The sequence below is a fragment of the Pristiophorus japonicus genome, chromosome 7, assembly GCF_044704955.1.
Source record: "Pristiophorus japonicus isolate sPriJap1 chromosome 7, sPriJap1.hap1, whole genome shotgun sequence".
Taxonomy (NCBI): domain Eukaryota; kingdom Metazoa; phylum Chordata; class Chondrichthyes; family Pristiophoridae; genus Pristiophorus; species Pristiophorus japonicus.
The window spans coordinates 248,715,455-248,733,069 of NC_091983.1; the positions used below are offsets into that span (position 1 = coordinate 248,715,455).

The 17,615-nt window shown below is 45.7% G+C and overlaps 1 protein-coding gene across 5 annotated transcripts in view; it reads right to left on the reverse strand.

Annotated features, from left to right (window-relative positions):
• The window catches only part of LOC139267493 (WD repeat-containing protein 26), a 135,043-nt gene that overhangs the window by 83,069 nt on the left and 34,359 nt on the right, over nt 1-17,615 (reverse strand). For all 5 annotated transcript variants that reach the window (XR_011593918.1, XM_070885894.1, XM_070885892.1 and 2 more), the window contains exons 4-6: nt 12,508-12,644; nt 5,992-6,089; nt 5,211-5,367 (exon numbers count right to left, since the gene is read on the reverse strand). Coding sequence is in view for 4 of the 5 variants with exons in the window: in XM_070885894.1 (XP_070741995.1) it covers nt 5,211-5,367; nt 5,992-6,089; nt 12,508-12,644 (392 nt within the window). In the remaining variant the exon portion in view is untranslated. The remainder of the gene's footprint in view (nt 1-5,210; nt 5,368-5,991; nt 6,090-12,507; nt 12,645-17,615) is intronic.

Genomic DNA, 17,615 nt, shown 5'->3' on the forward strand with positions numbered 1-17,615 from the left:
GGAACCAACTAGAGAGCAGGCCATCCTAGACTGGGTTTTGTGTAATGAGAGAGGATTAATAGCAATCTTGTTGTGCTAGGCCCCTTGGGGAAGAGACCATAATATGGTAGAATTCTTCATTAAGATGGAGAGTGACACAGTTAATTCAGAGACTAGGGTCCTGAACTTAAAGAAAGGTAACTTTGGTGGTATGAGACGTGAATTGGCTAGGATAGACTGGCAAATGATACTTAAAGGGTTTGTAGCGTATGTAGGCACCTTTAGTAATGACTCCATGAGGCAGGGTATGATACTTAAACTGTGTAGACCTGTAGTCCTTTATTTGCAGCTCCTGAGTGACGACAACAAGCTGTGAGTTCCCTTTTATACTGGGTTACCTGCCAACATTCTATCGACTCTGGATCAGTTCCTATGGATTGGAGGGTAGCTAATGTAACCCCACTTTTTAAGAAAGGAGGGAGAGAAAACAGGGAATTATAGACCGGTTAGCCTGACATCGGTAGTAGGGAAAATGTTGGAATCAATTATTAAAGACGTAATAGCACCGCATTTGGAAAGCAGTGACAGGATCGGTGCAATTCAGCATGGATTTATGAAAGTGAAATCATTCTCGATAAGTCTTCTAGAATTTTTTGAGGATGTAATTAGTAGAGTGGACAAGGGAGAACCAGTGGATGTGGTGTATTTGGACTTTCAAAAGGCTTTTGACAAGACCCCACACAAGAGATTAGTGTGCAAAATTAAAGCACATGGTATTGGGGATAATGTATTGACATTGATAGAAAACTGGTTGGCAGACGGGAAGCAAAGAGTAGGAATAAACGGGTCCTTTTCAAAATGGCAGGCAGTGACTCGTGGGGTGCCACAAGGTTCAGTGCTGGGCCCCCAGCTATTTACAATATATATTAATGATTTGGACAAAAGAATTGAATTAAGTTGGGTGGCTGTGAGAGCTGTGAGGATGCTAAGAGGCTGCAGGGTGACTTGGACAGGTTAGGTGAATGGGCAAATGCATGGCAGTTGCAGTATAATGTAGATAAATGAGGGGTTATCCACTTTGGTGGCAAAAACAGAGAGGCAGATTATCTGAATGGTGACAGATTAGGAAAAGGGGAGATGCAACGAGATCTGGGTAACATGGTACAATCAATCATTGAAAGTTGGGATGCAGGTACAGCAGGCGGTGAAGGCGGCAAATGGCATGTTGGCCTTCATAGCGAGAGGATGAAAGTATAGGAGCAGGGAGGTCTTACTGCAGTTGTACAGGGTCTTGGTGAGACCGCACCTTGAATATTGTGTACAGTTTTGGTCTCCTAATCTGAGGAAGGACGTTCTTGCTATTGAGGGAGTGCAGCGAAGGTTCATTAGACTGATTCCCGGGATGACAGGACTGACATATGAAAACGGTCTGGATCGACTAGGCTTATATTCAATGGAATTTAGATGAGGGGGGGGATCTCATAGAAACATATAAAATTCTGACGGGATTGGACAGGTTAGATGTAGGAAGAATGTTTCCGATGTTGGGGAAGTCCAGAACCAGGGGTCACAGTCTAAGGATAAGGGGTAAGCCGAGATGAGGAGAAACTTCTTCAGAGAGTGGTGAACCTGTGGAATTCTCTACCACAGAAAGTTGTTGAGGCCAGTTCATTAGATATATTCAAAAGGGAGTTAGATGTGGCCCTTATGCATAAAGGGATCAAGGGGTATGGAGAGAAAGCAGGAATAGGGCACTGAAGTTGCATGATAAGCCATGATCATATTGAATGATGGTGTAGGCTCGAAGGGCCAAATGGCCTACTCCTGCACCTATTTTCTATGTTTCTATGTGTAACTTGCAAGTGATGGTGCTCCATTGCACCTGCTGCCTTCTCCTTCTAGGTGGCAGCAGTCATGGGTTTGGGAGGTGCTGCTGAAGAAGCCTTGGCGAGTTGCTGCAGTGCATCTTGTAGATATTACACACTGCAGCCACGGTGTGCCGGTGGTGGAGGGAGTGAATGTTGAAGGTTGTGGATGGGGTGCCAATCAAGCGGGCTGCTTTGTTTTGGATGGTGTCGACTTTGAGTGTTCTTGGAGCTGCACTCATCCAGGCAAGTAGAGAGTATTCCATCGCACTCCTGACTTGTGCCTTGTAGATAGTGGAAAGGCTTTGGGGAGTCAGGAGGTGAGTCACTGACCTGCTCTTGTAGCCACAGTATTTATGTGGCTGGTCCAGTTAAGTTTCTGGTCAATGGTGACCCCCAGGATGTTGATGGTGGGGGATTCGGCGATGGGGAATGCCGTTGAAATCAAGGGGAGGTGGTTAACTCTTGCTTGTTAGGAGATGGTCATTGCCTGGTAGTTGTATGGCGCGAATGTTACTTGCCGCTTATCAGCCGAAGCCTTAATGTCATCCAGGTCTTGCTGCATGCGGGCACGACTGCTTCATGTTCTGAGGAGTTACGAATGGAACTGAACACCAGTACCACCTAGAAGGATAGGGGCAGCAAGCACATGGGAACCTCCAAGTTCCCTTCCAAGTCACACTCCATCCTGACTTGAAATATATCACCGTTCCTTCATAGTCGCTGGGTCAAAAATCCTGGAACTCCCTCCCTAACAGCACTGTGGGAGTACCTTCCCCACATGGACTGTAGCGGTTCAAGAAGCCGGCTCACCAACACCTTCTCAAGGGCAATTAGGGATGGGCAATACATGCTGGTCTTGCCAGCGATGCCCACGTCCCAGGAACAAATTAAAAAAAAATCTTTACAGGCTCACTAGAAAGGAAGGCTGGATTTCAGAACAAGCTTGAGCACGAAACAAATGGGAGCTTTTTTGTACCTCTCCATTAACACATCTCAAATTAACCCAGAAGCTGCATTGACATCAATGCATGTCCACTCCCCCCTCTCAAGAAAGAAGCAGACAAGATTCTAGAGTGACCCAATACATTTCAACAGAAACTTCATTATAACTGCATTGCAATTCAGTAGCTCACATTGCTTAATGTCCACAGTGAATGGGGGGGGCCTCAGATTAAGGAGTTACTTTATCTTGTCCTATCACAACACAATTAAAGCTGGAATCTATTTTTGCCTCAAATGTGCAGAGCAATCCTTTGGAACGGACACAATCACTTAACCTCTCCTAGCCCGAAGGCTTGGCTCAGTGGAGTCTCATCTGAGTCAGATGACTGCTGGTTCCAGCTCCAGTTGAAGTCTTGCATACATAATCCAATATGTCATCCTATTGCAGTACTGAGGAAATGCTGCTGTCCTTCAGATGAGGAAATTAACCACAATTCTATCTGCATGTTCTGGTCTTTGAGACAGTTAATAAAGAACTCATGACACTATTCATGAGACTCCTACTAATGTTATACATGACCTCATCTCTCTCATCTGGAGGGGGGAGAGCATGCCGGGAGATCTCAGAGATGCAGTGATCGTGACCATCTTTAAAAAAGGGGACAAGTCCGACTGCGGCAACTAAAGAGGAATCTCTAAGCTATCAGCCACTGGGAAAGTCGTCGTCAGAGTTCTCCTCAACCAGCTTCTCCCTGTATCCGAGGAGCTCCTCCCGGTGTCGCAGTGCGGATTTCGTCCCCTCCGGGGCACAACAGACATGATTTTTGCAGCGTGATAGCTGCAGGAAAAATGCAGGGAACAGCGCCAGCCCTTATACATGACCTTCTTCAACCTTACAAAGGTCTTTGACACCGTCAACCGCGAGGGTCTATGGAGCGTCGTCCTCCTCCATTTCGGATGCCCCCAAAAGTACGTCACCTTACTCTGCCTGCTCCATGACGACATGCAGGCCGTGATCCTTACCAACGATTCCATCACAGTCCCAATCCACATCTGGACCGGGGTCAAGCAGGGCTGCGTCATCGCCCCAACCCTCTTCTCAATCTTCCTCGCTGCCATGCTCCACCTCACAGGTGACAAGCTCCCCGCTGGAGTGGAACTAAACTACAGAACCAGTGGGAACCTGCTCAACGCTGTCTCCAGACCAGGTCCAAGACCACCCCACCTTTGTCGTCGAGCTACAGTACACGAACGACGCCTGCATCTGTGCACACAGAGGCTGAACTCCAGGACATGGTTGATGCATTTACTGAGGCATACGAAAGCATGAGCCTTATGCTAAACATCAGTAAGACAAAGGTCCTCCACCAGCCTGTCCTCGTCGCACAGCACCACCCCCCCCCCCCCCCCCAGTCATCAAGATCCACGGCGCGGCCCTGGACAACGTGAACCACTTCCCTTATCTCGGGAGTCTCCTATCAACAAGAGCAGGCATTGATGTCGAGATCCAACACCGCTTCCAGTGCGCCAGTGCAGCCTTCGGCCGCCTGAGGAAAAGTGTGTTTGAAGACCAGGCCCTCAAAACTGTCGCCAAGCTCATGGTCTACGGGGCCGTAGTAATATCTGCCCTCCTGTATGGCTCAGAGACGTGGACCATATACAGTAGACACCTCAAGTCGCTGGAGAAATACCACCAACGATGTCTCCACAAGATCCTACAAATCCCCTGGGAGGACAGACGCACCAACATCAGCGTCCTCGTCCAGGCCAACATCCCCAGCATTGAAGCACTGACCACACTTGGTCAGCTTTGCTGGGCAGGCCACATTGTCCGCATGCCAGACACGAGACTCCCAAAGTAAGCGCTCTACTCGGAACTCCTTCATGGTAAACAAGCCAAAGGTGGGCAGCGGAAACGTTACAAGGACACCCTCAAAGCCTCCCTGGGAATCCCTGGCCAAAGATGCCCTAAGTGGAGGAAGTGCATCCGGGAGGGCGCTCTCCTCGAGTCTCGTCGCCGAGAGCATGCAGAAATCAAGCACAGGCAGCAAAAGGAGCGTGCGGCAAACCAGACTCCCCGCTCACCCTTTCCTTCAACCACTGTCTGTCCCACCTGTGTCAGAGACTGTGGTTCTCGTATTGGACTGTACAGCCACCTAAGAACTCATGCTAAGAATGGAAGCAAGTCTTCCTCGATTCCGAGGAACTGCTTATGATGATGACTAATGGCATGCCAATATTCTTCGTTGAACTACTACTACCACCACCACCAATAAAAAAAACCAAATGCAGCTGGTCACTCAAAATGGCTTCTGTTCTTTCCTGCACAAGAACAGTCAACTGCATTTCAAAGTAATTCACTGCATATGAAGAGTTTTGAGGTTCTATATTAAAGCCAGCATTTGATGCTTAATTCCTTACCTACTGCAAACATGGTCTATAAGCAGAGACATAGAGTCCAGGTTGCCGTCTAGTTTAGTATTGTGATACAAACACCGGTCTCGTTGCAGTTCCATTGCTTGGCGCAGAAGAGTCTGTAAGCGTCGTGGAGGTAGCATCACTGAAGGGGGCAAGTACACTAGGAAAAGAATAAAGTCAAAATAAAGATGGATTTACACTTTTGAATGACTGGAGGAATTTCACTTTTTAAAAAAAAGACTACATCTGGATATGGTCAAATCTGAACCAATGCTGATCATGACCCCAGGCTGTCTGGAGTGACTTCAATTCCCTACTTCACCTTTCCTCTCCTTGCTGGGGAACTACAAAAACTCTACTCAGTGCTGCTGTAAGAGGAAAACTCAGCATGTGGGCATAAAACTGCACCTTACCAAGAGCTAGGCATGTCAGACATGTCTTCTGGTATAATCACCATGGGGATTTCTAAACAATGATTGATCAATTGTACTCTATTATTTTTACTGCTTTAAATTCTCCCACTGAATGAAGAGTTGTACAAGTATGCCCTGGGATAATTCTCCCACCAGTAAAGGACCACATCATCTTCAGTTGTTTGTGTGGTTGAGATTAAGAACTCCCCCCATGTGGCTACATCTATGTTCTAGCATTCTATTGCACACTCCACTACATTTGTTTTGCATTAATTTACAAGCACTGTTCAGGCCCAAAGGCCCTTATAACGTTGTTTATTAATTTGCCTCAACGTCATTTTACGCTTTATTGCAAAGCAGAACCAACTTACTCTGAAGTTTGTCAAGTAATTTTGATCGTGAAACGGTCCCTTTTCCTTCCCACTCTGCCTTCGCTTTCAGGTCATCCGTATGGCTACACATTAGATACCTACGGAGACAGTGATTGAGATTTTTTTTAATGAATTAACTAATCAACTAAATAAAGATTAAATAGACAGGTGGTGTGCTGCAACTGCAGCATGTGGGAGTTTGTAGAGAACAGCAAGATCCCAAGCAACCACATCTGCGGCAAGTGTCTGCTGCTTGCAGAACATTGGCTCAGAGTTGTTAAGCTGGAGTATGAGGTGCAGGACCTCAGGGAGAGTTACTTGGATACTTTGTTCCAGGCGGTAGTCACACCCCTTAGGTTAAGTAGTACTTTAGAGTTCGTCAGTGGTCAGGGGCAGGAGGGTGTGACTACGAGTCAGGAAGGTATTGGGACCCATGGTGTAGTGACGGAGGAGCCTTGGCCCTCGTCTTTGACCAACAGGAATAAGGTACTTGCTACCTGTGTGGATGAGAACAAGGACTGCATGATGGATGAGCAAAGTGACCATGGCACCATGATACAGGAGGCCATTCAAGTGGGGGTAGTGAAAAGGAATGTAGTTGTGGTAAGAGACTGTATCGTCAGGTGAACAGAGACTGTTCTCTAGCCGTGATTGGGAGTTCCAAAGGTTGCGTTGCCTGCCAGGGTTAAGAAAATCTAGTCACATCTGGAGAAGAACTTGAGGTGGGAGGGGAAGATCCAGTGGTCGTGGTCCACGTAGGAACCAACGACATAGGTAGAACAAGGAATGAGGTTCTGCTGAGGGAGTTTGAGCAGCTAGGCTGAATGGAAAGGAGGGGGGTGGGGAGGGGTAGCCCTGATAATAAAGGAGGGGGATAAAAACAGAAGCGAGAAAAACAAAATGTAGAATTAGTTTGAGTGGAGCCAAGAAATAGGGGGCAGAAAATACTGGTGGGAGTGGTTTGTAGGCCCTCTAACAGTAGTTGTAGTGTCAGGCAGAGAATAAATCAGAAAATTAGAGATGCATGTAACAAGGGCAATACAGTATTCATGAGGGACTTTAACTTTCATATTGACTGGGCAAATCAAATTTGCGGTAATAGTACAGTGGAAGAGTTCATGTAATGCATTCAAGATAGTTTTCTAGATCAGTATGTCGAGGAACCTACTAGGGAATTGGCTATTTTAGATCTAGTATTGTGCAATGAGAAAGGGTTAATTAATAACCTTGTAGTAAAGGAACCTCTGGGGAGCAGTAATCATAATATGTTAGAATTATGTTGAGTTTGAGAATGATTAGTCAAGTCCAAAACTAGGGTCCTAAATCTGAACAAAGCAAACTATGTAGGTCTGGGAGGTGAGTTGGCAAAGGTAGGCTGGGAAACTACATTAAAAGATATGACAGTAGAAAAGCAATGGCAAACATTTAAAGAAATAATTCGTAATTCACAACTAATATATAGAAACATAGAAAATAGGTGCAGGAGTAGGCCATTCGGCCCTTCTAGCCTGCACCGCCATTCAATGAGTTCATGGCTGAACCTGAAACTTCAGTACCCCCTTCCTGCTTTCACGCCATAACCCTTGATCCCCCGAGTAGTAAGGACTTCATCTAACTCCCTTTTGAATATATTTAGTGAATTGGCCTCAACTACTTTCTGTGGTAGAGAATTCCACAGGTTCACCACTCTCTGGGTGAAGAAGTTTCTCCTCATCTCGGTCCTAAATGGCTTACCCCTTATCCTCAGACTGTGACCCCTGGTTCTGGACTTCCCCAACATTGGGAACATTCTTCCTGCATCTAACCTGTCTAAACCCGTCAGAATTTTTAATGTTTCTATGAGGTCCCCTTTCATTCTTCTGAACTCCAGTGAATACAAGCCCAGTTGATCCAGTCTTTCTTGATAGGTCAGTCCCGCCATCCCGGGAATCAGTCTGGTGAATCTTCGCTGCACTCCCTCAATAGCAAGAATGTCCTTCCTCAAGTTAGGAGACCAAAACTGTACACAATACTCCAGGTGTGGCCTCACCAAGGCCCTGTACAACTGTAGCAACACCTCCCTGCCCCTGTATTCAAATCCCCTCGCTATGAAGGCCAACATGCCATTTGCTTTCTTAACCGCCTGCTGTACCTGCATGCTAACCTTCAATGACTGATGTACCATGACACCCAGGTCTCGTTGCACCTTCCCTTTTCCTAATCTGTCACCATTCAGATAATAGTCTGTCTCTCTGTTTTTACCACCAAAGTGGATAACCTCACATTTATCCACATTATACTTCATCTGCCATGCATTTGCCCACTCACCTAACCTATCCAAGTCACTCTGCAGCCTAATAGCATCCTCCTTGCAGCTCACACTGCCACCCAACTTAGTGTCATCCGCAAATTTGGAGATACTGCATTTAATCCCCTCGTCTAAATCATTAATGTACAATGTAAACAGCTGGGGCCCCAGCACAGAACCTTGCGGCACCCCACTAGTCACTGCCTGCCATTCTGAAAAGTACCCATTTACTCCTACTCTTTGCTTCCTGTCTGACAACCAGTTCTCAATCCACGTCAGCACACTACCCCCAATCCCATGTGCTTTTACTTTGCACATTAATCTCTTGTGTGGGACCTTGTCGAAAGCCTTCTGAAAGTCCAAATATACCACATCAACTGGTTCTCCTTTGTCCACTTTACTGGAAACATCCTCAAAAAATTCCAGAAGATTTGTCAAGCATGATTTCCCTTTCACAAATCCATGCTGACTTGGACCTATCATGTCACCATTTTCCAGATGCACTGCTATGACATCCTTAATAATTGATTCCATCATTTTACCCACTACTGAGGTCAGGCTGACCGGTCTATAATTCCCTGTTTTCTCTCTCCCTCCTTTTTTAAAAAGTGGGGTTACATTGGCTACCCTCCACTCCATAGGAACTGATCCAGAGTCAATGGAATGTTGGAAAATGACTGTCAATGCATCCGCTATTTCCAAGGCCACCTCCTTAAGTACTCTGGGATGCAGTCCATCAGGCCCTGGGGATTTATCGGCCTTCAATCCCATCAATTTCCCCAACACAATTTCCCGACTAATAAAGATTTCCCTCAGTTTCCCCTCTTTACTAGACCCTCTGACCCCTTTTATATCCGGAAGGTTGTTTGTATCCTCCTTAGTGAATACCGAACCAAAGTACTTGTTCAATTGGTCTGCCATTTCTTTGTTCCCCGTTATGACTTCCCCTGATTCTGACTGCAGGGGACCTACGTTTGTCTTTACTAACCTTTTTCTCTTTACATACCTATAGAAACTTTTGCAATCCACCTTAATGTTCCCTGCAAGCTTCTTCTCGTACTCCATTTTCCCTGCCCTAATCAAACCCTTTGTCCTCCTCTGCTGAGTTCTAAATTTCTCCTAGTCCCCAGGTTCGCTGCTATTTCTGGCCAATTTGTATGCCACTTCCTTGGCTTTAATACTATCCCTGATTTCCCTAGATAGCCACGGTTGAGCCACCTTCCCTTTTATATTCCCTTAAGGAATAAAAACATCACGGAATAAATGGTCCACCCAATGCTAATGAGAGAAATTAAAGATAGCATTAGATTAAAGACGCGTTAATTTGAAACACAAAGCTCTGATTGGGTCTCCTTAATCACAAGGCCTGATTGCTGATTGGTTCCCTTAGAGGATAAGACACACCCAGCAGTATCTCTGGAATGTGCAATTAGAATTGCCCTACCTACATAATCAGTGACTTTGCAAAATGTAATTTGAGCCATGCTGACTGCCAACTCCAGTCAGAACAGAACTCACTTGGGACAGGTCACACTCACGGGTTAAAATCTCCCACGCCCCAAACAAGTTCCTGCCCCCACCCCCCAGGTTCGTGACCACCTCCCCCCAGCACAAGTTCCTGACCTACTCCACAACCCCTGTCCAAGTTCCTGACCTACTCACCCCCCAGCCCAAATTCCTGATCTTCTTCCCCTCAAGTTCCTGACCCCAACCCCCAAGTTTCTGACATTCTACCCCGCCCAAGTGCCTGACCTTCTCCCTCCCACCGCGGCTTCCCGACCTTCTTCCCCTGCCCAAGTTCCTGACCTGCTCCCCCCACCCCTTCGGGTTCCTGACCTCCCCGCCCCCCGCCCCTCCCCCACGGATTTATGACCTTTTCCCCTCAACAAGTTCCTGATCTCCCCCCCCACCCCCACCATAGATTGGGTATTGTGTGGGGATCACGGATTGTTAACAGGTTTATTGGGTATGAAGTGAATACTGGCAGTGTCTTGACTTACGGATTTCATCTAGTCTTACCATCTGGATCACATTCTCGCTCTCAACTCCCTTCTTCAGACCTGGATCACGTTCTCGCTCATTCTCACTGTGCTCTCCGTATTCTACCAATCCTCCCCCGCCACCCCCATCATCATGTGCGTGGATTTTTTAACATGTGGTGACCGTTTCCCCCCCTCTTTTCATGTCTCTCTCCCCCCCGATCTTTCCCCCCTCTCTCTCCGATCTTCCCCCACCTCTCTCCCGATCTCTGTCCCCACCTCTCCTTTTCGATCCAATCTTCTCACAGGCCTTGACCCACGGAGCTGAACAAAATCCCATGGACCTGATGGCCAACATCCTAGAGTTTTAAAAGAGGTGGCTATAGAGATAGTGGATGCATTGGTTGTCATCTTCCAAAATTCCATAGATTCTGGAACGGTTCCCACAGATTGAAAGGTAGCAAATGTAACCCCACTATTTAAGAAAGGAGGGAGAGAGAAAACAAGGAACGATAGACATCAGGAGGAGGGAAAATACTAGAATCTATTATTAAGGACATGGTAACAGGGCACTTAGAAAGTAATAGGATTGGGCAGAGTCAACGCGGATTTATGAAAGGGAAATAGTGTTTGAGAGGCTTGAGGTTGTGACTAGCAGGATAGATAAGGAGGAACCAGTGGATGTAGTGTATTTGGATTTTCAGAAGGCATTTGATAAGGTGCCACACAAAAGGTTATTAAACAAAATTAATGCTCATGGGATTGGCTGTTGTATACTTGCATGGATTGAGGATTGGTTAACAGCCAGAAAACAGAGAGTAGGAAAAAATGGGTCATTTTCACTTGGCAGGCTGTAACTAGTAGGGTACCGCAAGGATCAGTGCTTGGGCCTCAGCTATTCACAATTTATATCAATGATTTGGATGAGGGGACCAAATGTAATATATCCAGGTTTGCTGATGATACAAAGCTAGGTGGGAATGTAAGTTGTAAAGAGGATGCAAAGAGGCTGCAAGAGGATTTAGATAGGTCAAGCGAGTGGGAACGAACATGCCAAATGGAATATAATATGGAGATGTGCGAAGTTATCCACTTTGGTAGGAAAAAGAGAAAAGCAGAGCATTTTTTAAAATGGTGAGATTGGGAAATGTTAGTGTTCAGAGGGACCCGGGATGCAGGTACAAGCAAGCAATTAGGAAAGCAAATGGTATGTTGGCCTTTATTACAAAAGGATTTGAGTATAAGAGTAAAGATTTCTTACTGCAATTATATAGGGGCTTGGTGAGACCGCACCTGGAGTATTGTACACAGTTTTGATCTCCTTATCAAAGGGAGGATATACTTGCCATAGAGGGAGTACAGCAAAGGGTCACCAGACTGATTCCTGGAATGGGGGGATTGTCCTTTGAGAACAGATTGAGTAGACTAGGCCTGTATTCTCTAAAGTTTAGAAGAATGAGAGGTGATCTCATTGAAACATACAAAATTCTTACAGGGCTTGACAGGGTAGATGCAGGGAGGCTGTTTCCTCTGGCAGGGGAGTCTAAAATCCTGTCAGTCTCAGAATAAGGGGTCGGCTATTTAGAACTGAGATGAGGGGAAACTTCTTCACTCAAGAGTGTGGTGAGTCTTTGGCATTCTCCACCCCAGACAGCTGTGGAGGCTCAGTCTTTTGAGTATATTCAAGGCAGAGATAGATAGATTTTTGGATAATAAGGGAATCAAGGGCTATGGAGATGGTGCCAGAAAGTGGAGTTGAGGTAGATCATCAGCCATGATCTTATTGATTGACAGAGCAGGCTCGAAGGGCCAAATGGCCTACTCCTGCTCCTATTTCGGAAGTTCTTTTAAGCTTAGGTAGGCCACTCTTAGCTTCAACATTCTGCTTTGAAGAATGTGAAAATTAGCAACACTCTAGTCAGACTATTTGTCCTGTTAGAGGTTATGAAAGTGAATGAGGAAAGAGTCGGTAGATAAGATACAAAGCACAGACAGGGTTTTTAATTACAGTTTTAAAAGTGGATGGAGGCATCCACTGACAACTCAATGTTGTTTAACAAATTTGATACCAGAAATATGGCCACTTGTACCAAGCAGATGAAACAAAGTGACAATTGTAGAGCTCCACACATTACCCACCATGGTGAACATATCTCAAAGCATCTAAAATTACACAACACAACTTATTTTTATGTTGTGTATTTTTAGTATTTGCACGGTGTAAATTCCCTACTTGCTTCTCCCACTTACCCACTCAAGATGTGTATTCGCTCTGTGTTGTATTTCAGAGGAGTCAATTCGCAGCGCAAGACCTGAAGGGCTTCCAGAACCTTGCCATCTTCCAGATATTCCAAGTACTTTTGCTGCAGCAGCAAGAACTTCATTTTCTGAAAAGAAGACGTTCAACATGCCAAAATAAAGACCAGGAATTTCACAATTTACAATCTGCAAATTCAAATTACTGAATCTTGTTTTAAATGTTCAGAAGTTAGATCTCAATACAATGCAAGGAGTCTTTTTAGTCTTTCATAGCCAATTGTCAGGATTAAATGGATTTATGGTTAAAGTGGTAGAAATTACACAGTAATATTCCATTATTTACCCTCTAAGTCACACACTATCCTGACTTGGAACACACATCTTTCCTTCAATGTCACTGCATCAAAATCCCAGTATTCCCCACCCAACACCATTAACACAAGGATTACTGCAGTTCAAGACAGTCAACTAACACCATCACATACGTATATATTCATTCACAAAATGTTTAATTACAATCACTACCTTGAACATTCACTCCCTTCATCACCATGTACCATGTCTGCAGTGTGTAACATCTACAAGATGCACTGCAGCATCTCGCCAACGCTACTTCGACAGCACCTCCAAAAACTCTACCATCCAGAAGGACATGGGCAGCATCACCTGCAAGTTCTCCTCCAAGTTACACATGAGTCTGACTTGAAAATATATCGCTGTTCCTTCATTGTCGCTGGATCAAAATCCTGAAACTCCCTCCTTTACAGCACTGTGGGAGTACCTTCATCATCATAGGCAGTCCCTCGAAATCGAGGAAGACGTGCTTCCACTCCTGAAGTGAGTTGTTTGATGGCTGAACAGTCCAATACAAGAGCCATAGACTCTGTCACAGGTGGGACGGATAGTCGTTGAGGGAAGGGGTGGATGGGACTGGTTTGCCGCACGTTCTTTCCGCTGCCTGCGCTTGATTTCTGCATGCTCTCGGTGTTGAGACTCGAAGTGCTCAGCACCCTCCCAGATGCGGTCTTTGGCCAGGGATTCCCAGGTGTCAGTGGGGATGTCGCACTTTATCAGGGAGGCTTTGCGGGTGTCCTTGTAATGTTTCTGCTGCCCACCTTTGGCTCGTTTGTCGTGAAGAAGCTCCGCATAGAGCACTTATTTGGGAGTCCCGTGTCTGGCATGCGAACTATGTGGCCTGCCCAGCGGAGCTGATCGAGTGTGGTCAGCGCTTCAATGCTGGGGATGTTAGCCTGGACGAGGATGCTAACGTTGGTGCGCCTGTCCTCCCAGGGGATTTGTAGGATCTTGCGGAGACATCGTTGGTGATATATCTCCAGCGACTTGAGGTGTCTACGGTACATGGTCTATGCCTCTGAGCCATGCAGGAGGGCGGGTATTACTACAGTCTGTAGACCAACGGATCCATTACAGACCCAATCCACGCCTGGACCGGGGTCAAACAGGGCTGCGTCATTGCTCCAACCCTCTTCTCAATCTTCCTCACTGCCATGCTCCACCTCACAGACAACAAGCTCCCCGCTGGAGTGGAACTAAAAGCTGTTTAACCTTCGCCGCCTCCAGGCCAGGTTAAAGATCACCCCAACTTCTGTCGTTGAGCTACAGTACACGGACGACGCCTACGTCTGCGTATATTCTGAGGCTGAAGTCCAGGATATAGTCGACGTATTTACTGAGGCATACGGAAGCAAGGGCCGTACACTAAACATCCTTAAGACAAAGGAGTACCTTCATCACACAGACTGCAGTGGATCAAGAAAGTAGATCACCACCACCTAGTGTCAGCTGTGGCTCAGTTAATAGCACACTCGACTCAAGAGTCAGAAGGTTGTAGGTTCAAGTCCCACTCCAGGGACCTGACCACATAGATCTAGGCTGACACTCCAGTGCAGTGCTGAGGGAGTGCTACACTGTCAGAGATGCCATCTTTCGGATGAGATGTTAAACCGTGGCCCCGTCTGCTCTCTCAGATGGACGTAAAAGATCCCATGGCACTATTTCGAAGAAGAGCAGGGCAGTTATCCCCGGTGTCCTGACCAATATTTATCCCTCAAATCAAAATAACAAATAGATTATCTGGTCATTATCATATTGCTGTTTGTGGGAGCTAGCTATGCGCAAATTGGCTGCTGCGTTTCCCACATTACAAAGTGACTCCAATAGTACTTCATTGGCTATAAAGCGCTTTGAGATATCCGGTGATTATGAAAGGCACTATATAAATGCAAGTCTGTCTTTCTTTTCTCAAGGGCAATTAGGGATGGACAATAAATGCTTGCCTCGCCAGCTACGCCCAAATCCTAGGAACGAATAATAAAAAACTGCCTGGTGTTTTCATAATTTAAATGGACTTAATAGAGTTACACAAGTTTCACAATTCCACTACAATGCTTTACTGAAATCCTGCTGACGAGATTGGGCGTATTTTGTGTGTATTTCCTGTGATAGCTAATGACAGATCAGTATTACATCAGCCATTTAAAACAATGACTTGGTGCCTAACATAGATGCTTTCTACAAGGACTAACTGTAACATTACCGTTACGGTTAGGGTAGCATAGCGGTTATGTTACTGGACTTGTAATCCAGAGGCCTGGAATAATAATACGGATATGAGAGATCAAATTTGTGAATTTAAATTCAGTTAATTAAATCAATCTTGAATTGAAAAAACTAGGATCAGTAACGGTGACCATGAAGTTGTTGGATTGTCAAAAACCCAACTAGGGAAGAAAACAAGGTGCCATAACACAGTCTGGCCTAAATGTGACTCTAGGGCCCACAGCAATGTGATTGCCATCTGTAATGGCCTAGCTAGCCACTAAGTTGTATCAAACCGCTACAAAAAAAGCACAAGAGTAAACCCACCCGGCACCGAATTCGGACACAACAAAAATACACCCAGCCCAGTCAAACAAGTCTTCCTCACTAATATCCGGCGACCACAGACTAGTCACACCTGACATAGTCATACTCACAGAATCATACCTATAAACCACAGCAAAAAACAGCCAATTATCAAATCTTACCAATTTATTCACAGAAGCACACTTCACCCTCTTCTCAAAAGGTGTTATCACCCATACACACCACCCAAGATGGCAGGTAATCAATTCCCAGGCCTCTAACAACACTTGTCTCAAGCCAGCTGCTGGTAGGTATACAGTCCAAAGTAACTCTCCCTTAACTTTTATTCCTTGTGGAAACACCTAGTCTCTGACTTGCCACTTCATCGCAGGGAGATGGGGGGGGGGTAAATTTTCCCATCCTATTAATTCAGGATCATGTCATGGAACTTGAAATATACATCACAATATACATACTGCTTACTTCAAACTTATTCCATGATAATATGTATTTATTAGCCAATAAATTCAGCCTGTGTCTGAGTGTGTGTGACTATCAGCAAATGTCCCAGACTCCTCCATCACCATCCCTGGGTATTCTGCGGTGAGTGTCTCACCTCCTGGCTCACCCAAAGCCTTTCCACCATCTACAAGGCACGTCAGAAATGTGATGGAATACTCTCCACTTGCCTGGATGAGTGCAGCTCCAACAAAACTCAAGAAGCTTGACACTATCCAGGACAAAGCAGCCCACTTGATTGGCACCCCATCCACTATCTTAAACATTCACTCCTTCCACCACCGATATACCGTGGTTGCAGTGTGCACTATCTACAAGATGTACTGCAGCAACTCGCCAAGGCTTCTTCAGCAATACCTCCAAAACCCGCGACTTCTACCACCAAGAAGGACAAGGGCAGCATGCGCTTGGGAACACCATCACCTGCAAGTATCCCTCCAAGTTACAAATCATGCTTACTTGGAAATATATTGCCGTTCCTTCATCGTTGCTGGATAAAAATCCTGGAACTCCCTCCATAACAACACTGTGGGAGTACCTTCACCACATGGACTGCAGCAGAGACAGACAGTTTCTTAACTGATAAGGGGTTATGGGGAGCGGGCAGGGAAGTGGACCTGTCCATGATCGGATCAGCCATGATCGTATTAAACGGCGGAGCAGGCTCAAGGGGCCGTATGGCCTACTCCTGCTCCTATTTCTTATGTTCTTTTGGAGAAGAACTTGGAGTGGGAGAGGGAGGATCCAGCTGTTGTGGTCCACGTAGGAACCAATGACATTAGTAGAATTATGAGGTTCTGCTGAGGGAGTTTGAGGAGCTCTGGTCTAAATTAACAAGCAGAACCTCAAAGGTTATAATCTCTGGATTACTACCTGTGCCACACGCAAATTGGCATAGGGTCAAATAGATCCGAGAGTTACATGCGTGGCTCAAAGTGGTGTGGGAAGAAGAGGTTTCAATTCATGGGGCATTGGCACCACCAAAATTACTAAAAGTGCAACACGTAGCAGGTAGATGTGACCTGGACGTGGTTTCCATGAATTGGGAGTGGAGATTCAAGTTCAACACCTTTGAGAGGCTGCATTTCTAGCTCTTGGAAACTAATTAGTAGTAAATGCATCTGAGGTAAACTATCGATTCAGCCAATTGCAGAGGAATGTGCGGAATAAATTCTGTAACCAGTTCATTTATGTCTACCATGAGGTATGGGGGAAAGAGCTGATCCGTCGAGTCATGCTCCACTTACTGGGACCGGTGTCCTGGCGAACCGAATAACTAGGGCTACAGATAGGGCTTTAAACTAAAAAATGGGAGGGTGTGTTGGTCAGGTGATGGGAAATTTAGAAATGTAAAGAGGAAGGTCAATACAACAGAGCAGGGTAGCGATTTGGGTAAAAATAAGCAGAATGTGATAGGAAGGGACAGAGTTTAATGGTAGCAGTGCAGCAGAGAATAATGTGAAAGCAGAGAATGGTAAACATATTAAATTAAAACCTCTTTATCTGAATGCACGAAGCATTCATAACAAGATAGACAAACTAGTGGCACATATAGAGCTAAATGGGTTTGATCTAATAGTCATTACAGAGTCGTGGTTGCAAGGTGACCACAGTTGGGAACCAAATGTTCCAAGATACTTGACGTTTCGAAAAGACAGGCAGAATGGAAGGGGGGGCTTGGGGGTGGGGAGCCTTGATAATGAAGGATGACACAA